Source organism: Dermacentor albipictus, chromosome 5, assembly GCF_038994185.2.
Source record: "Dermacentor albipictus isolate Rhodes 1998 colony chromosome 5, USDA_Dalb.pri_finalv2, whole genome shotgun sequence".
NCBI classification, from domain to species: domain Eukaryota; kingdom Metazoa; phylum Arthropoda; class Arachnida; order Ixodida; family Ixodidae; genus Dermacentor; species Dermacentor albipictus.
Genome location: NC_091825.1, coordinates 75,299,738 through 75,321,729, shown reverse-complemented (window position 1 = coordinate 75,321,729; position 21,992 = coordinate 75,299,738). Strand labels below are relative to the sequence as shown.

At 47.1% G+C, this 21,992-nt stretch overlaps 1 protein-coding gene across 2 annotated transcripts in view; it reads right to left on the bottom strand.

The window, feature by feature from the left end:
- Positions 1–21,992, bottom strand: part of LOC135899753 (uncharacterized) — a 78,117-nt gene that overhangs the window by 40,683 nt on the left and 15,442 nt on the right. For both annotated transcript variants that reach the window (XM_065429084.2, XM_065429086.2), the window contains one exon: positions 20,105–20,304. In XM_065429084.2, coding sequence (XP_065285156.1) covers positions 20,105–20,304 — 200 coding nt within the window. The remainder of the gene's footprint in view (positions 1–20,104; positions 20,305–21,992) is intronic.

Here is a 21,992-nt window from a genome sequence, read left to right as displayed (position 1 = left end):
CCCGTCTCTCCACATAGCGTTAACCTCCCCGGTAAGGTACTTGATTGACCTATCGTCCAGATTTTTCAAAAGCTTGTTCGATATCCCGTCCGCTCCGGGAGCCGACTTGCTCTTAAGGTTATGCAAAACCGTGCGTACCTCTTCCACAGAAAAGTCCAAATGCAAATGCTTGCCGGATTTCTTGGCGGACAACTTCAGCGACCGAAGCAACAGTGAACTCCTTTGGTGTGGCAGTTTGCTTCGCAATCTCCTCGCGCACAATGCCTCGTATTAGTTCACGCAGCGTGGTCTCGTCTATCACTGTCAGTACTGCGGCTCCTGCAGGCGCATCGTTAGTCAGGCGTTCGTATTGCCGGCAACGCTGGTGCAGCGTCCGCTCGATTGCTGTGGCTTCCTTAATGAACCCTTCTACTGTTGTAGGCGGGTTACGCACAAGACCAGCGAATAGCTGTTCTTTGACGCCGTGCATGAGATGGCTCAGCTTCTTCGAATCCAGCATGTTGGGATCCGCGCGACGAAACAAACGAAACATGTCCTCGGCAAACATGGAGACACTTTCATTGGGCTTCTGAATGCGCAACTCGAGAAGTCATTGTGCATTATCTCGGCGATCAGTGCTTCCGAAGGTGTCAAGTAGCCGACGGCAAAATTCGTCCCACGTTGTCAAGTGTGCCTCGCGGTTTTGGAACCACGTCGTTGCGCTACCTTCAAGAGCGAAGTACACATTTGGAAAGCTTCTGGTTCGAACGCCACTGATTGACCTTAGCTACGCGTTCGTACTGGTCCAGCCAGTCTTCGGCGTCTTCATACGTGTCACCGTGGAAGCTAGTGGGGACTAGATTGTTTTGAATGGTCACCTGTGTTGGACTTGCAAGCGCCATTTCCTGAGTCGGTGAGGTCGCTGGCAAAGTTCCTTGGAAGAGGCCGAATTCTGGGCACAGACCTTGCAGGCGGCGGCTTGCGTGGTGTACAGTTGTCTCGATGCGTGGATGATGTCTTAAAGGGCTGGACGCAGGGCTACTTGCAGGAGTTGTCCCTATCATTAGGTGATGATGCGATACCCAGCACGTCCACCAGTGTCACGGCTCACTGGAGACAAGAGCGGAGAGCGGTATTTATTCGAGAGAGTCAGGGCAAGCGCTCAGCCCAGACTGCTTCTCTACCGCCTCGCTTGCACAGACGAGGTCGTCGTCTTTATCGTCAGTGTGGTTGGGCACAGACGGTGTCGCGGCACTATATATATATATATATATATATATATATATATATATATATATATATATATATATATATATATATATATATATATATATATATATATATATATCCGTCCCCCCTGAGGTCGCGACCTTCAGTTTCCCCGGCGTGGGCTGGGAGATCGCCCTCGGGCCACGTCAGTGGAACTCCATCTTGAGCTGGAAAACGATGTCCCGGAGAAAGGGAGTGTGACCGGTAATCAGGGGAATCGACTTTCCAGCTCGTCGAATTTGCGTCGTTGTTCGCTCAGCTGCAGTGAAAAGCACGACGAGAAGCAGTGAATGGAAACGCTTGGTACCCTTCGACGCGATAAGGCCAATGACGGCAGGTGTGGCCCGCTTCCCCACAGTGGAAGCACAAGGGCCTGTAGTCAGCTGTGCGCCAAACATCGGTTCTACGAAGCGGTGGTTACGTCAGTTGTTCCCTATAATACCAAGGTGATGCCGTTGCTGACTCCTGGTGATACTGCGATGTCGGCATCGGAGGTAGCGGTCGACGGATAAAATGTGCATAGCTGGGCTGCCACATCCGGGAATTGGGCTCGGGAGCCGCAAACGCTTGCTTTATTTCTTGGGGCACCACTTCAGCCACCGACGCAGCTGTACATTCACTCGTCTTGGCGGTGAGCTTAGCCTGTTCTGAACAATTTCGCGTATCAGCAGGCGCAAGGAACCCTCGTCTGTGGCTGTCACTGCTGTGGTGTTTGCCAGTCCAGTGCTGGTCAGGTGATCATACTGGCAGCTGCGTAGGTGTAACGCACACTCTATGGTCATCGATTTTTTAATAAATGCATTAACGCTCGTCGGCGGGTTTCGCACAAGACCGGCAAAAAGCTGCTCCTTTTTGCCGCGCATGACGTGGCTGAAATTTTTTGCCTCGGGCATATCGGGGTCTGCACGACGACAAAGACAAGCCGTGTCCTCAGCGAACATGGCAACAGTTTCATTCGGCTTTTGAATCCGTGACTCGAGAAGACTCTGCGCGTGGTCTTGCCTTTCGGTGCTCCCGAACGTATGGAGGAACTGGAGGAGGAACTCATCCCTGTTAGGCCAGATTCCCTCACCATTTACGAACCACGTGTGGGCTCCGTCTTTAAGAGTGAAATAAATACACATGGGATACCTTCTGTCCAGCATGCCACTCACTATACTTGGCTGCGCGCTCGTATTCCTCGAGCCAGTCCTCTGCACCTTCGCAGGCATTTCCATGGAAGCTGACGGGTGATCGAGGAGTCAAAAGCGTCACCTGTGTAGGGCCTGGGTCTGCCATGGCTTGGGCACTCGTGGTAACAGGCAGATTTCCTGGTAGGGGACCAAAATGTGGGCTTAGGCCTAGTAGGCGACGGCTGGCGCGGTGAACGGGTGTTTCGACACGCGGGAAACATCCGGGGCTGATGTGAAGCGGTTGACAGGCGTCGCAAACATTTTTCCAGCGCCTCCACCAGTGTCACGATTCACAAGCAGCAGGAACTGATAAAAAGAAGAAGGACGCTTGAATTGCAGGCCAACTGAAGAACGATCGCGCAGGGACCTCTTCTTTTCTTCGCAATGCGCGAGATCTGCATCTTCCGCTACGTGCAGCGTACTGTATGTAGCAATATATATATATATATATATATATATATATATATATATATATATATATATATATATATATATATATATAAATTCCTTCGGAACAGCCGCCACAGTGTGGATTCACTGAGGAGGACGAAGGCGACGTGTGCCCGCTTGATATGGCGTCGCCATTTTAGCCTCCGTTAGCTCCCCTGTAAATAAATTGTAAATAGCATTGGGCATGTGCTACACGTAACAATAGTTTGGTGGAGACGGACGGTCCCCGTACCCGTCATGGAGCTCCGCAGTCGTCGCAACGGCGACAGTGCAACTTCGGCCTCTGCTGGCGGAACTTCATCAACGCAAGCGTCTACGCCTGCAGCCCCGACCTAGGTCGCCTACGTCGACTTTGACAATCGACCCTTAAGTCAAACGTCCGCTGTGGCCCATCGCATAAATGCTGGTGATTCGAAACCTATTCACCGACGTCCATATCGTGTTTCTGTTATCCAACAGGAAGTAAAAAAGGTGCTTGAAAAGGACGTTATTGAGCCCCACCTATAGTGCCTGGACTTCTCCCGTCGTACTTGTCGAAAAGAAAAAAGGACGGAATGTGCCGCTTTTGTGTAGATTATCGCCACCTGAAGAAAATCACAAAAAGGATGTGTACTCTTTGTCATGCATTTTTGGCGCTCTAGACTGCCTGTACGGTGCCACCTATTTTTCTTCTATCGACTTACGCTCTGGCTACTGGCAGATATCTATAGACGACATGGACCGAGAGAAGACTGCATTTGTTACCCTAGACGGCCTTCATCAGTTCAAGGTGATGCCTTTCGGTCTGTGTAACGCGCCCGCCACCTTCGAACGAATGATGGACTCTTTGCTTCAGGGTTTTAAGTGGCCCACCTGTTTGTGCTATCTGGACGACGTCGTCCTTTATTCGCCCACATTGGACACGGATCTAGACCGTCTTTCAGCGATTCTTGACGGGTTCCGCCGCGCCAGTCTCCATTTGAGCTCGTCAAAATGTCACTTCGCTCGCTGCCAAATCACCGTCTTTGGCCACCTCGAGTTCCCAGATGCGCGCGACCAGATCCGGACAAAATTCGCTCCGTTACGAGCTTTCCTGTTCTGAAGTCTACCAAGGACATTTGTAGTTTCGTAGGGCTGTGCTCTTATTTCCGACGCTTTGTGAAGAATTTTGCTACCATCGCACGTACCCTCACCATACTCTTGAAGAAAGACGCCCCTTTTTCTTGGGATCCTCACCATGCCGCATCTTTTTCGCAGCTCACTGCCCTCCTTAACACCTCTCCAATTCTGGCCCACTTTGACCCATCTACCTCAACGGATGTTCGAACTGATGCCAGTGGTCACGGCATAGGAGCAGTGTTAGTACAACGCCAGCGGGGACATGATCGCGTTATAGCCTATGCCAGCCGACTTCTATCACCCGCCGAGTGCAATTATTCAATCACAGAGCGCGAGTGCCTGACTCTTGTGTGGGCGGTTGCGAAGTTTCGTCCATACTTGTACGGACGCCCATTCTCTGTCATCACTAATTACCACACTCTCCGCTGGCTATCCTCGCTCAAGGACACCACGGCACGGCTCACTCGCTACGCCTGCAAGAATATACCTTCTCCGTGGCATATAAGACGGGACGCTTGCACCAGGATGCCCATTGTTTGTACCGCTACCCCGTCAACGAACCGGCTGATGCGGACGCCATCGCTTGCGTTTTCTCTGTGTTGCAGTTGCTTCAAATCGGCAACGAGAAACGACGCGATCCTTCATTACGGGCCCTCATCGACCATCTGGAGTCAACGCCTGGCGACGCCTCTCTCCAGATGTTTCTCCTCAAGGAGGGGACATTATACCGCCGCAACTTCGATCCACACGGCCTTGACCTTCTGCTCGTCATTCCATCACACCTGCGTTCGATGGTCCTCCACCAACTTCACGATGCTCCTATGGCTGTGCACTTGGGCGTATCACGCACATACGACCGTGTACGCCATTGATTCTCTTGGCTGGGTCTCGTCCGCTTTGTGCGACGTTACGTTGCCGCTTGTGAGTCCTGTCAGTGCCGGAAGAAGCCCTCCACACTTCCAGTTGTGTGTCTCCAGCCGATCGACATCCCACCCGAACCCTTTTTCCATGTTGGTCTACACCTTCTTGGACCATGTCTTTTCTCGGGCACTGGAAATAAATCGGTCGCCGTCCCTACTGATTATGCTTTGCGGTACGCAATCACCAGAGCCCTCCCGACAAGTTGGGCTACTGTTGTTGCTGACTGTCTTCTCTATGACATCCTTTTACTGCACGGTGCTCCGCGCCAATTACTCACTGACCGTGGTCGCAGCTTTCTCTAGGCAGTCGTCGAGGACATCCTCCGCTCCTGCTCGACAAAGCACAAGTTGAGCACGCCCTACCACCCGCAGGCCAACGGCCTCACGGAGCGTCTCAATCGGGCCATCACCGACATGCTTTCGAAGTACGTTGCGACCGAGCACCATGACTGGGATCTTCACTTACCATATGTGGCGTTCGCGTATATTTCATCACGACACCACCGGCTATTCACCATTCTATGTCCTATATGGCCGAGAACTTGCGTTGCCCTTGGACACTTTGTTCCGCACGATCTCACGTTCAGCCACTGAATGCGCCCGCGACGCGATCGCACAAGCCGACCACGCGCGCCAGCTCGCCCGCACCCGTGTCGAGGCCGCACAAGAGCATCAGAGACGCCTCTATGATTGCCACGATCGCGACGTGCACTTTTCTCCGGGTTCTGTTGTGCTTCTCTGGTCACCCATTCGACGTGTAGGCTTTTCCGAAAAGCTCCTGTCGTGCTACACTGGCCCACACCATGCGGTGCGACAAGTGACCGTTGTCACGTGTGAAATCATCCCCGCCGACCTCTCAGCGTCATCGTCAGCTGCAAGTGACATCGTTCCCGGGGCGAGACTAAGCAATATCACACACCTTTCACACACCAACCCACACCTACAGAACAGCCGCTACAGTGAGGCTGCACTGAGGAGGAAGAAGACGACGTATGCCCGCTTGATATAGCGTCACCATTTTGGCCTCCGTGAGCTCCCCTGTAAATAAATTGCAAGTGGCATTGGGCATCAGCTACACGAAACAATATGTGCGTGTGTGCGTGCTTGCGTGCGTGTGTGTTTGTGTGTGTGTGTGCGCGCGCGTGTGTGTGCGTGTGTGTGTGCGTGTGTGTGTAATTGTTCGTAATCATTGCTGCGTACCATGATAAAGGCCCGCAGGGATGGCTGCTAACTTCAAGAGTGCTGTCTTCCTTCCCTAGCTGTCTTACCGCACCCCTAGCATTGGAGATCACGCAGTCTAAATGTTGTAGTGGACATAAATACGGGCAAGTAGTTATGATGAATCTGATTTTCGGCGCCATGAGTAATCGCGCGTCAGTACGAACCGGCTGCCGGCGTTCTTCATAATGGTAGTGTCGTAATATCGAGCGCTTGTGGTCATCCAGTGGGACGTTTATAGGTTTACGTGGTCCATGCATTATACTATGCTTATTATTTGAATTAGCAACTGAATCATTACTACAATATACATGGCCAACGTAACTAACTTATAAACTCGTGTCAATGCTGTGCTTTTTTGACACGATTTTGATTAGTCTCACATGTGACGGGTACCTTTAATCTGATTTCGCCAACTACGACTACTAAATCCGCCGTAAACCTCCGTGATTACCTCCTCTAGCCATCTCGTAGCAACGCGCTAAAGTGCTCTTCAAGCGAAAATTCGCTGCTGAGCGTGATACCCGCCGTGGTTGCTCAGTGGCTATGGTGTTGGGCTTCTGAGCACGAGGTCGCGGGATCAAATCCCGGCCACGGCGGCCGCATTTCGATAGGGGCGAAATGCGAAAACACCCGTGTGCTTAGATTTAGGTGCACGTTAAAGAACCCCAGGTGGTCAAAATTTCCGGAGTCCTCCACTACGGCGTGCCTCATAATCAGAAAGTGGTTTTGGCACGTAAAACCCCAAATATTATTATTATTGAGCGTGATCGGAATCGGCGCACCGAACTCGATTGCTTCTCGGTTGGATTTTTTTTTAAACGACTGTAAAGCTGGGGGCGGCCTTTACACGCGTCTGGTCCTTGCACCTATTTATATGGTAGGAATGGTCGTTCGTGTAAGTGTCTTATACTTCGCTATCACCAATTCTGCTTCGCCTTTTCGGTGGAACTGCAGCCTCCTTTTTTTCCTTTTTTTCTAAGTTGTGTCCGAGTACAAGCGCTGATTCGCATGACTGCCAATTGATTCTGATTTCGAGTAAATTCTTTTTGACCTCACTTCGGTTACTGAGTGAATTAGATATATTTATGAGCTCTGTATGAAGTGGCGATGTTTATTTAAATCCATAATGAATGCTGTGACTTGTTAAAACAGATTTTTTTCAGTAGTTGTTAGCGCTGTCTTTTGTAAAGCAATACTGAGGAATATAATTCACGTGCAAGTGCGATGGCCACTTGCTGCGTTCTGCATAGCACAAGCCTTCAACACCCTAATCCTGGCCGTTCAGCGCACCCATGATAGGGCCGGTAGGCTACACCTGTCGGTCCCCACGTGAGAGTAGCCTGGTGGCGTGGGACACCCTACGCGTGCGCACTGGACTCAAATAAAGTTTTATTCACTCACTCACCCACTCACTCACTCACATTTCACGTGCATTTCACATAACCTTGATAAAAGAATTTTCCAAAGGAGTCACTGAAGTCTGCAGGTGTTTTTTTTTTCTTTAAGGTGAAAAAATCAGAGAAAGCAGTTTGAAGCGAGTTGAACATACACCAACATATTGATGCGGGCTTTATTAAACTAACGTATTGCTCGAACTCATTTTTCTAAAGCCCTCTTTTGGCGTCTTCACGCTTCTGGGTTATTTTCCGCCCTTGCTGTAATAATTTGAATGACAGAGATGTCTCTAAAACCAACTTCATTCAAGCTTTAGAAGTTAAATTTAATGCGAGGCCGCATAAGGCCCGCACACAAAAATTATTCTATGTACAAAACTGGAAGTGTCATGACCTAGCTGCATGCGAAGCAGCACTGTGTAATCAAACAAGCAATAAGGTTAATGCAGTCAAAATATTTTACACCATATTCATGCCTACCATGTTTGAACATTCCTCACGACCATCACTGAGTCTATTTAATCCCTGCTACGGCGGCCGCACTTCGATGGCGACGAAATGCAAAAATACCCGTGCACTTAGATTTATGTGCACGCTAAAGAACTCCACTTGGTACGAAAGTATTACGGAACCCCCTCTTTCGCATCTTTTCATTTCATCTTCATTTCGCATCTTTTTACGCATGCATCAACATAGTAATCATTGTAACACACACTTTTGTGGAAGGCGAGTTTATGAACAAAGCATGAAAGAAATGCAAAGAATATAACATGCCTACAAAACTTGAGGAAGATCTGCCTTCAAAAATGAAACGGTTCATGAATAAACGTAAAGGTAATCAGCTCGCGAACCCTTTAAAGTATACCTTACAACTTGGCACCCCCAACGTGTCTACACCTCTGCGAATAATGCATTGAAATCAACACAACACAATACAGTTGCCTCCTAATAAATACTGCAGTAATACGGATCTAGTACATGTGAACGCCAAAAAAGAAAGCTCAAAGGCCTGCGGCAAATGCAGCACAGTCACGGCGCAAGCTAGCGGAGCCGCTCCACAGGAGCTGCATTTTACGCACCACGCACTACAGGGTCTTCGCTGTGAAGTGTCTTCGTGTCTTGTTCACGGGAACGATCTGAACTGTCAGAAACCTGAGCGACAAGTCTATCTCCGCGCTCACAGCCTATCTCAACAAACACTGGGTACAAGGTACGGTACCGGCGATGTGGAAACACGCACGAATAATTATGATCCCCAAACCGGACAAGAAATTGGCAATTGAAAACCTCAGACCCATATCGCTCACCTCCTGCCTCGGCAAGGTGTACGAAAAAATTATAAACACGAGACTACAGAGACACTTGGAAGATAACAAACACCTGCCGGACACCATGTTCGGTTTCCGCGCAGGCCTGTCCACACAAGATGTGCTACTCCAAATCAAGGAAGAAGTCCTCAGCAACGTTTCCCGCTGCGGCGAACACGTCCTCCTAGCAATCGACATCAAAGGGGCTTTCGACAACGTCAGCCACCAAGGAATCCTAGAAGGGCTGGCCAACACCAACTGCGGCGTGCGAACGTACAAGTATGTTCAGAGCTTCCTGAGCCACCGCACGGCGGAGCTGAAGATGGGAGAGATCCAGACCCCAGTGTACCACCCTCCCAACAAGGGAACACCACAAGGTGCTGTCATCTCTCCCACGCTGTTCAACGTCGCCATGATCGGCCTCGCAAGCAAACTGCAGGACGTAGCGGGTCTGCGGCACGCAATCTACGCAGACGATATAACACTCTGGACCACAACAGGGTCCCTCGCTGAAAAAGAAGAACGCCTGCAAACTGCAGCAAATCTAATCCAAGAATACGTCAGCCAGCGGGGACTACAATGCTCGCCCGAAAAATCTGAGCTCCTACGAGTCTGGCGAGGCCGGGGTAACCACGCAGTCCCCACAGACCCAACAAGAAGACTCGAGGTACGCCTAAACGGGGGCCTCATACCAGAGAAGCCATTGCTGAGGGTGCTGGGCATGTGGTTGCAGTCCAACCAGCGCGCTACACACACCCTTACACTCCTCAAAACCAGTGTAAAGGCGATATCACGCATGATCTCCCGCGTAACATCCAAGAACAGAGGAATGAAGGAAAGGGACACCCTCCGACTGGTCAGTAGTCTGGTGGTGAGCAGAATGACATACAGCCTGCCTTACTACCACCTCACACAGTCCGAGACGAAGCAGGCCGACACACTTTTGAGGATGGCATTCAAGACCGCTCTCCACCTGCCGATGAGTACATCGACTGAAAAATTATTGGCGCTAGGGTTGCACAACACCCTCAGCGAACTGACAGAAGCCCATTACGTCTCGCAACAACAGAGACTAGCGCGGACTCACACGGGCCGGCAGGTCCTACAAACCTTGGGGTTCCCAGCAATAACAACACGAACCCAAGAAACCTGCTTAATACCTCGTCACGTCCAGGACAGGTTTCACGTTGCCCCGATACCACGCAACATGGACCCTAACCTACACTCCGGCAGGAGGAGAGCAAGGGCCCAGTACATGGAGAAAGCGTTCAGGTTCAATACCACGGCCCGTTTTACGGACGCCGCCATGTATGGGACGAACAACAAGGGCGCAGTGGCAGTGGCATGCGACCACCGAGGCAACGTTACCTCCGCTGCATCGACCCGCCCCTGCACGATCACGGAAGCCGAAGAGATGGCCATCGCGTTAGCCATCCGCGAGGGCCTACGCGCAAACCAACCACTGACGATCCTTACGGATTCCCAGCAGGCCTGCCGCAACTTCCTACAGGGAAGAATTGGAAGACCTGCAGCACAAATCCTAGCACGAATACTTAAGGAGGACCCTGAGGACTTCACCACCCAAACCATCATCTGGATACCGGGCCACACTGGCATCACGGGCAACCTGCAGGCCGACAGAGCAGCTCGAGGATTCGTACATAACCGAGCACTCATCACGCCGGCTGCAGAAGACCCGAACCCTGTCGACCTCGAGTATTCAGCCATCGTTAAATACCACAGAGGGCGTCGCTTGCGATATCCACCACCCCATCGAAATCTAAAGACAGAAGATGCCGCTGCCTGGCGTAGGCTCCAGACAGGCACTTACACGAACCTACACATATTACATCGGATACACCCCACAGCCTACACAGACGAATGCCCATGGTGTGGGGCCACGCCAACCCTATACCACATTACGTGGGAGTGCACACTACAAAACATAGAACACCTAGACACGAACACCACGAGGGAGCAATGGGAGGCACTGCTGTCCAGCTCGGCCCTCGACGACCAGCTCAAGCTGATAAAGAGAGCGGAGAAGATGGCAAGAGCCAGCGGAGCCCTGGACTAAGGGCCCCGACCATTAGCGGTTTTCTGATTATTCTTTTTATAAAGTTTATCTATCTATCTATCTGAACTGTCCGCCCGGAGTCAACAGCGAGCGGCGCCTTGTGCTGCGGCTTGTCCGGCTCTCTGCACAGCTGTCTGCTGAGCCCGACAGTGCCTGGCTGCAGCCGCGCGCGTAGGTCTACGATTCGCTTCTTCAGCAGTGGTTCATACTTTTCCATAACGCACGAAAACGTGTACCGAAGGCTCAACGCAGATATCTAGACTACGTAGCGCATTTGTCCCATTCCTTGACCCATGGCACGGCACGTTGCTGTTGATCATGATACTGATGATTTATAGGCAACCCCTTTGAAACGGGGTATTGACATAAGCAACCTAACCTGCTTGACTAAACCAGGTCCAGCTGCATGCAGCACGCAAATGCTGTATGCAGCTGCTGCATGTCGGAACACCTGCTGGAATATAACAGAACTGCAATGCAAAGTTCGTACGTACCGACGCTGTACAATCGAACATCCCACGCCTGTCAAATGGCACAATATGATGCCAATGATGATGATGATTTATTGCCATTCCCTTTGAAACGGACAGCGACAAACAGTCACTTATATTGCTTGAATTAATCAGGTATGCCATACATGTCTTAAATATAATATGCTTTTAGCTCCCGTTGTCGGCGAACTTCAAGTGACCTCGAGCCAGAAGCCAATGCCATTATCCGGGTACTCAAACGAGAACATCCTGATAATTTGTGAGAAAAAAATGACATTGTCAGGGCGGTCAGTCAAGGCATAAGAAAATGCCCTCTCTGGCCCCCAACCGTACGTACAGAACCACATTACATGCGATAGCTGCTGCCCAAACATGTTATAGAAAATATTGCTTCCGAGTTCTTCCTAATGTTTGTTCACAATATCACTGAAGCTTTAGCTTCTAGTAGGCTCAAGTTTTACTTGTCATTTCCAATACTGACGTTCAAATGGCAGATACGGGGCACCATACACTTGATTGTCATCTTTGAGCGCTGAGGCAGGATTGCCTCTTCAACGGTAGCGATCCGTGAGCTCCGCGGCGCGGGTTTTGCGCCGGCTCGAGAGATGGCGCCACGCTGTGTGACCAAGCCGGCAGCGTCCGCCGCGCCGCGGATGTTTGTATGGCTAAAACGATATTAACAACCAGGTTGAGTTCAAAACAGGTTCATGTGCTGTGGTGTGGTGGGGTGTGCCTTTGCGAACACGCACTATAGCCATTTTAATATTGTGGCTAGTATCTCCAACCAACCTATTTTGAAGGTAGCCATTTCACGCTTACGCCTACTGTCGAGTACGTGAGAGCATTATTGTTTATTACACCAATAATCATACATCTCCGTAAGCTTCGTTTTCTTCCTGACTCGTCTATCTATTTTGTACCGCTGCCTACGAAACTACTAAATGGCGGGCCACCTGGTGTAATAATCTGCAACTTCAATGCAAAGGTTGCACGTACAAAGGCTACGCGGCGCGTATCTCAAATGACAAGTGGCACGGTACGAAGCTAATGACGATGATGATTATTATTTATTAGCATCCCCTTTGGAAACCGGCATAGTCTCCTAGCCATCTTGATTTAAGGAAGTACACAATATGTAGTTTTGAAATGGGGAAATTGGCATACACCCGAATTTTAGCACGTAGCTACAAAGGAAACGCGTACCGGTTTCTCTACAGAAAGCCTAGCAGTTGAGAAATTTTTTTATTCAATAGTGAGGCTTCTTTTTCTGAAAAACCGGTATGAGTTTCCTTTGTAACTTCGTGCCACAATTCGGGTGGATGCCAGTTTTTTTTTCTTCATGTATCTTCTTTCACCTTGCGGGCTTCCGAAAAACTGATTTTCAATTTACGTTCTTCTATCGTCCTCGTATACATCTTGAACTTCTTTGAACTTCAGCTTAAGCCTTCATTAACTGCCTTCCACCACTACCTGTGCATCTGCTAAATGGCGTTCTACCTGAGGTAATTATATTCAACTTAAATGGAAAATGTGCAGGTATCGAGGCTACGTGGTGCGCATGTCACATGGCGTGTCTCCTCACGCGCTATGACGCGTTTATAGGGAATTTTTTCGCTGAAAGCTAGCAAGCGCTGGCGTAGCTCAGAGGTAAAGTAACTAACTCCCACGCAGTGGCAACGGGTTGGATTTCAGTGGGTACTATAATTATAACTAGAACTAGAATTATAATTTTAAATTTGCAGAGAAAGTCTCAAAAACCAGTGAGGTACATGACCTGGCAGTGAAATTTTGGTACTTGGGGTGTATTCTATGAGATCACTGTGCGTAAGTCGACTGTAAGTACAACGCAATTATTGATCAAAATTGCCGTCTGTATGTTAATAACACTCGCGCATTATTCTATGATACGCCAATTAAAAACGCACACGTAGCTTCGGCAACAGGCTGAAATACGTATCACGTGTAAATGCGTCCTTTCGATTTCCATCCGATTCATTTCGTCTTGACAGGTTAAATACCAAATCAGTTGGACGGGGAACCACGAAAATACGTAGCTATTATTGCAGAAATAATTTAACAATTCAGAAAACATGAACCGCTGGAACATTGACTTTATAAAGAAAATTATACTTTGTTAAAACACGGTCACACTTCTCGGCTGCCTCCCGCTAATGCCGACGTATAACCGACATCGCGCTCACTTATCACCGTTTTCAGCATGCTTTCAGCGAACGACGAGATCCTCACTGCACGTCAAAATTCCAATAAAAAATGTTCCAATGCGTTTTCCGCATTAGCACTTGATCATTAGACACTCTGACAGGTAAGCTCCCCATTGCGCTAAAGACTGGGTACCATCGACATTGGCTGTCAGTCCCTTTAATATCAACAAAAGATGTTCTACTTGCATACCATCCGCATTCATTAGGTTGACTTCTCTTGTGCATCAGGATAAACTGATTCCGCGGATAAGCACAATAAGGTACCTAGGCGTCAGTTACGACTTATACCTAGATTGGCGTTCACGCGTCAGAAAGACTGTGAGAAAAGCGGAATTCGCTCTTGGCCAGCTGACATCAAAGGGCAACACGAAGTTCGGTATGTGTAGGGATACTCTACTGTACGTGTGTCGTGTTAACTTAAGCCCATTCCTGAATTCTGTTGTGTGATCATCTTTGGCTTACAACAATATAACTTCCAACCTTTTTTTTTTTTTCGGGATGTGGGTACAATGTCTCTGTCTTGTAGTCTCTAAGCACACGGCCAACTCTATTCTTTACAATTAAGAAATCCTGCGAGATCTAAAAAAGAATATCAGAACCACTATCATTGAACAGGCTTCTGACAGCCTGAGAACATGTTCTAAGGATAATTTAAACAGTATTTGTTTAACAATAGGCATTATCTATTGATAGAATGCGGCATTGATTCAAGTTCCCTCAGGTCGACTTCACGCAGGCTTGTAGCAATAATAAACGTCATACTACAATCGATTTGAACTGTTATTTCTGTTCAAGATCATATTTATGTATGTTTAATTATCTTTCCAGAAATGCTAAACTTTCAGCGAATCAGACACTAGGGACGTTGGAATTTCTAGTATCTAGAACATTTCCTTACCCACGCGGTAGAGGCCATGGGTGCCTCACTCAATGTCGAGAGATCAGCATTAGGTAACTGCCTAGCATCGCTTTTTTCGAGCGTTGATATCCGCCTGCCAGATTACCGTTCATTTTTAGTTGTCCGATTCCTGGGCTTTTGTTTGGCCCGATGCGAAATTCCCAACACTACGTCGAATGTGCCACATGACATGTTGTCACATGACATGTTGTCACATGACATCTTGTCACATGACATGTTGTCACATGACATAACAAACGGGACTATCAGTGAACGTCAGCTTACATGAAAATCACGCGGACACAGCTAAATTTCTTGACAAAGCCGTCGTCGAGCCCTTCAACCAACCAGGTCATAACTTTAACTTACACTCGACATACTAGTCAAATTTACGTTCTGGGCAAGACAGAAAATATAGAGAATGATACCTCCTCTATAAGTAGAGGACATGTCAACCAATAAGCACACGTTTCAAAGGGAGCTTTAGGATGTATTCGCTGTTCTCAACTTCAAACTATAGGCAACACAACTTAGCTAATTTTAATTGGGTTGCTTAGTTTCTTTTCTTATGTTGTTGTTGATTGTTGTTGTCAATCATATTCTAACTTCCCTTGTCTTTCACTCAATTTTACGTTTATATATATATATATATATATATATATATATATATATATATATATATATATATATATATATATATATATATATATATATCCTTTTTTCACAAGCTCTACAAGAGGAGCTTACAATAACGTATCAACCGGCTGACACACGTCACAGCTTCACAGTCCTCACCAAGGTTCGATTGCGCATTATTCTTCTTTTCAAGTCTACACTCTCTACGCTAACACAACCTCGGGAACTACCTCGCCCACCCACCTTACCTTCTCTTTCCTTTAGAAGAACAGCACCTATATATACTATTCCGAGGAGAGTATATGTCGCCTTGAAAAAGATAAGTCCACGTGACGTAACGTTGGTTCCTGCTGTCACCTTGTTCTCGTGTTGTTCATTGTCTTGAATTTTTATCTCCTGTATTCCCCGTGTTTTGTCTGGATACATATCCATAGGCACGCGCGCTACACTGCCACACAGTGAACAAATAAGGAGCAGTGTAACAGAACGACTTGCTATTCTGCGTGTTTGCCGAACATGTCTTCTATATAAGATTTCTGAACAGTTTCTCATCATTTGTGACATTGTTCGATGAAATGCAGAAGGCGGCGATGCCAGTATTGAGAACACCCATTTGAATTTATAGAGTCCGTAGACAGTCGTAATAAAAGTCGATTCGAGGCCTTCATGATGCAGTACTGATGCGACATCAGACTTGGAGAAGTGTGCGGCTCCAGTGAGACTGTGCAATATATTGTCACTAGTATACGACGAAACTGTATATTTGATAACAACTTTCCTGTTTCAGGAACATCTACAATAACCAACACCCATAACGAGGCCATCAACCCTTCTGGAGACCGAAAACTCTTCTAGGCCACGGAGCTATTCAGATACTTGTTGCTTCTGCCCAAAAGAAAGTTGCCTGAACTTCGATGCTACGGAGGAAATGGCAGACCATGCTTGATATTACATAGATGAATGAAGGAAACACTTGAACAGGGCTAGTTTTCGCACGAACATTTGTTATGAATTTGATGAGAGAGACTATGCAATGTTCAACGGCCGCAAAACATATGACTGCCTCGTATAAGTTGCATGTCAGCAGCTTCCGGCACTGCGCATGCAGGTCTGAAGCCAATACACAGCACACCTCGATAAGGCTCTAATGGTATTATGGCGCCGACGTCAAGCCTGAAAGTAACTTCCTAGCCAACGTATAAGAGTACGAGTATGACCCAGCTGTTTATTATAAATTGGAGCGGGAAGTATCGGTGTGTTCTTATGGGGTTTCTAGAATATTGGAAAAACTTCTGTTGGAGAGTCCCGTCGAACGTTTTGAGCATGATACTGCTGGGTCGCGTTCCCCGTAGAGATAGACACCCATGAAGCCAAACACTAGTCACGGCCGATCAAACATGATCATATTCTATAGAAATATGTTTGTGCCAAACACGCTAGACAGAGCAAAAATGTGCTAACAATGGAAACCTTACGATCAGGCGAATATCCCACCTATACTTCCCCTAACCGCTACGGCCGAAGAACCTTTGGCGCAAGCTGCATACGAAATAAAAAGTGCCTATGGCATCCACGACATAAACTTTTTTTTGTTTAGCGTATGACAGCGCGCGAAAGAGATCGTATGCTTTGTTGAACGACAACAAAAAAGTGTATGGCAGCAAGCAGTGTGCCTCAATTGACCTCTCATGAGAGTTGGGCTGGCGTCTGCCGGGCCGCCTTTGCCCGTGAGCGCATGAAGCACTTGCGGTGGCGGTGCTCGAAGTGGGAGGCTCGATAGGAAGTTGCGGGTCGTTGTTGGCGGCAGACGGTGTTTTCGTCGCACCGGCGTCTCCGATGGCTTCGCAGATGCATTGACTGCAGAGGCAGCTGAAGGCCGAATGTGCTGCATAAAGGCAGTTCTGCATTCCTCGATACATATACGCTATGAATGTAGGGTCTTGGAGTAATAGGCTACAAAGGTATGATTTGAATGGTTCAGATGCATCTGTATAAGTTTAGATAGCAAGATGATTAATGGAAGCTCTATTGTGGGAGTTACTGACACTGGAGTCAAAGGCTCGATTCAAAGGCCATGGAGCATCTCATGGTAGACTTTACACGCACGCATCTCGTTAAAAAACGAAATATAATCCTCTCCTCCACTAGGATGTACGAATGTTGTGTAGTGTAAGGAATGCCATGAGGCTGACGTGCACACAGGCGCAAAAGAGGGAAGACTGTAATACCAGAACAATCACTGAGCGCAAATTTGTTCAATAGTTGAGCATTGTCGATGAGAGAATATCAAAGCATGCAGTACTGCACCAGGTTTATATTTCACGTTCCACTCTAATCACGAACATTCAAATAGCCTATCTCATTTACGAAGAATGTCTGCTTCTCGCCAATCACACTTGGGGCCGCTGCGTACGAGCTACGGTACACTGCTAACTTTTTAAAGTCACTACTGGGCAAGTGAAATAAGATAAACGGCTTTCACTACTTCTAAAGTACCGATGCTATAGATAAATATGCACGAAAAAGGCGAAAAATAATGAATGCCTTAATTTGAGCAGCCGGTCAAGCAAGATTTCAATACGGGAGCACGATAGTTTCGATATACATGAAAGTATACAAAAGGAAAAATTGACGTCTTCCCGTATGTAGCACGCAGCTACAGAGGAAACATTCCGAGTAGTTTCCTCAGTAGCTTCGTACTTCCATTTTACAGACAAACGAAAGCTTCGTACTTCCATTTTTACTTCCATGAACCTTCGTGCACCTTTCCGAATTTTGGACAATTTACATTCTACATCGTACACGTTTGAGCATGAAGTTTTTTCTGATGTATGGGGTAACAAAAAACATTATGAATTATTCTGCAGAGTTAAAGTAGCAGAGTGTGGAACGAACGAAATAAATTTTCGAATATTGTCGATTGTTGTCTGATATTCAGTGGGTCAGCTTCGCTAACATGCAGAATGCCACAATGTGTCTGTCGAAAGCGTAAAAATTACTGCGTATGATGCACACATATTGCCGGAACTTGATAACCGCTTCTAGTGATCTTAGCAAATATAGCGCATCAAGTTGCAACCACCCATATATCTACGTTTTTGTGGTTCTGGAATTGCTACTGAAGCTGTAGCGCAGAAGCCTGTAAATTTCAGGAATGTGTATACAATTGTGATTATTTAGAATGTTATGACCATTTATTATTTTATACAAAGTACGCACGCCAATACTTCTGTCAGCAGCTCTAGGTAATGTAGTCGTTTACCCGTCGGAACCAAATGTTCTTTGTTCTGGTTTTAGTTTCGTCCCACTGAAAAAAGTCCCCTCCCGGTTCCACTCTCGAACGAAAAAAAAAAGATCCGTAACTGTTCACAACGGTTTTCGTGTGCATGAAAAAAATGTCCAAGCAGAGTAATGATAAAAACAGTATTCATTGTTCTGAACAATTGAAATATGAATTTGGAGATCATGCTCAGTGCCTTGAGCCATGACACTGAGCATGATCTTCTCAGAAACAACACAACACCGAACGCAAAACCCTTGTTTCGATCAAGCGAACCTAAACGAAATATGAAACTTCGGTAAAAAAGCATTGTACCCGTTGAAAACGAAACTACAACCTCTTCCACGCGCAATCATTGGGTTATGATTCTATGATGATGTGTTAGGGGACCAAGCGCAGACTCGTATTAGTGGAGCGCACGACCGGCTATCGCTCGCACTATCCCTGCCTCAGATATGGGCTATAGCGGAGCTCTGAGATAGGCGCTGATTCTGACGTTGGCTAACGTCTGTTGTTTCGGTTAGCCGACGTTCCCGGTGAATAGAAAACCGACAAAAATATTTCGGTTTCACTCCGAAACAAAATAATTAACAAAGTTTCACTTACGTCTTCGTTGCGGTCAGAAATATCGTTGTTTATTTTTTTATTGCGATATCAATTGTACGTACACTCCGGGCGCATTTCTGCCATCGGTTTCGCTATCGCCGTGATGATCCGTATAAATTCCAAGGGCGATAAAATCATCACCGCACGCCGTATGCTGTATGGCTGAGTGAAAGCTTGAGAGGGTGAGCCCGCGATCGGGGCTCAATCTCGTCCACGAAAGCAAGGAAAGCGGGGAGGAAGCGTGCCGTCTTCCGTCGCCAGCAAAGCTGCGCGTGGAGGGTAGGGAGGGAGGGCGCGTTCTACTCCTGGCGGCCGGGGCGGCCGCACGCGCCCGCCCGGGCCGCTGTATATTAAAAGACATCTGCGACGAGGACAGAGTCCGCCGGACACTGTTGTTGCGCCTTCGTTCGAGTTGATGCGAGAGGCACCACGAAGGTGAATTCGCTCGCTGCTGCTCCGCACTTCCTCACTCCTGGATTTTGACAGCTAGTTTCCTCGGTCGTAGAGTGAGTTGTGTTCATATTTGCATGTACACGCGTGACACAATACTCGGTAATTTAGTTAGTGTGTCTATGCTTACAAGTTTATCCGACCGTTAAAACTACGGCCCTTATTTCGTATCGGTAGCTGTGCACTAATTTGCTGTCGCAGTCGATGATTCGCTTTGGGGCAAAACTGCGGCATTTTTTTCGTTTATTTTTTCTTTTTTTTTTCAATTTAGACAAACGGCCATAGAGGCAGCGCTGTGGTTTACTTGCGCTTCGGCCCGCACACTCAGGCATTTCCACAGCCTGTGTAAAGCGATATTTTCGCGCTTATTCTCAAACATAAGCAAAATATAAAGGAAGACTAAGATAGCCAGTTCCTGTGAAGTAAATATGTCTCGTACTTTGCGTCCAGTTGTCGTTTAGCCACAGGAGGCTACATGCACTACAACGTTCATGCGTTATGTCTTCAGCAATCTTCAGCGTCTACTTCATAGTTCATGTGGACGCGGGTGCTCAATACGGCGTTGAATTCGTGAGCGCTGTCACCTGATCACTCCACTGAAAAGAGGCGCATCGGCAGAACTTCTGCCACCTACTCGGAGGAAGGCACCTCGTCTGGTTGGAGTACCAGTCCAGCCGCTGGACAAGGTCCACCTTCTGGTACGTGCCGTTGCGCACGAGGCCATAGGCCTCGAAGTGTGCCTCTGGTGTTGTAGTCACGAGTGCCCGCAGGAGCACCTTACCGATGACTTGGCCGCCCAAAGCGGATGCATCCGTCACCTTCGCCAGCTTCCATCTTGTGCGCGGGCAAGGGCGAAAGCGAAGTGCGATCAAATTAAAAATTTGTCCACTCAGAATTACTCGGTGAGCATCATCCTCTTTATCAGTCTACCTAATTTCTAGCGAAGCGCGAAAGTAGACGGGGCAGCCTCATCGGGTGATGTGAAAACGTTTTTTGACCCAATGACGCATAACACTGCTTGCTTGATGTATTCTTTCTATCCTTACAAAAATTTGGATTATCTACACTGACTCTTTGCCATTTTCTGATATTGAACGCACTAGATACCATTTGCTTTTACTATAGCTCTTCTTTTGCGACTGTTTCGTGTGACAGAGATTATGATAGAGGGAACTTCAAATTCGTATAGATTTGAATTTCGAGTACACACATTTGTAATCTCAAATATCTGCCTTCCTATTCGTACTTTAAAAATATATAAGTAGCTTTTAATTTTTATAGAACAAATCGACAAAAGTAGCGCCGATTAAAATCTAGGAAAGTGCGCCTGAAGCCAAGCATAACTAAATACATGACGGAGCAAAAATGAAACGCCCTTACCAATCCAACAAGAACCTACTCCATATACAAAAAATCGCTCTAAATCGAATTCCAATTCAAACAATAAACATCTATAACATACGGCAATAAATTGTTCAAACATCTTAAAACAGTATGGCAATATTAAAAATGTTTAACTACAAGTCGCGGAAAATGAAATATTCCGACAGTTTTTTATGACTAACTGAAACAAAACAGAAATCCGAATAGAATGTAAATTCCAAAATATCGCCAACATTCTTGATGTTAAAGTGTAAATATATTACATTCTTTCGTTTTGCATGTATTTAGGCTTGGTGGTAGCAGGAATTGTAAACTTTGATTACAATCATTTGTTCTGCACTCTTCCACTGCACTGCACTCTTCAGTGCATGTAGTACAAACAAGTTTTCCTTTATTCTTATCACAGCAAAAAACTTAAGAAACTCAGTCACGGCAGGGGGTGACTATTGAATGTAACACAGCAGCGAATATTCCTACGTAGTGGTAATGCGAATAATCTAATGCGAAGGAAAAAATATCCAGTGTGTGCTGTATTGCTCATGCCGGCAATGCACCTCAAGGACTTATTTTGCAGTACCAGCAGTCTGCTAAAATTGGTCCCCTTGATGTCCTGCCCCACGCCAAATGACAGTAATTACCATGCGTTTGAACAAAGAGTAATAGATCGTCAGCTTTAGTAACACGGGGAAATCGAATCGACGCCTAGAAAAAAACTGATTGAGTGAATATTTTTTTTCTGTATGTGCTGCATGACTCCTCCATCTCAATAAGATATAAAAACGACTCCTCGTAATTTAAAACTCTGTTATAGCAATTTGGTTAGTGATAAGAGCAAGGTGATTTCTAGGGGTTCGATCACAATTACACATCGAAGGGCCATATATTTGGTTTCATGGCGTTTATGTTAACTCCATTTGTCATTAACCAGTCTCTCTGGTTTAAGAGTAGCGTTGTCTCTGCCTATATAAGCTTGTCGGGTGTGTAGCCGCTCGAAACTATGCTCGCATTGTGGGCTTAGACAAGAAGTGCTGGATTGGTAAACGTAATAAGTAAATCATTAACACAGGCATTAAAAGCGAAAGCGTCGAGAAAGATACTTTGGGGGAGGCCTCATATAATTGATCAAAACGACAATACGT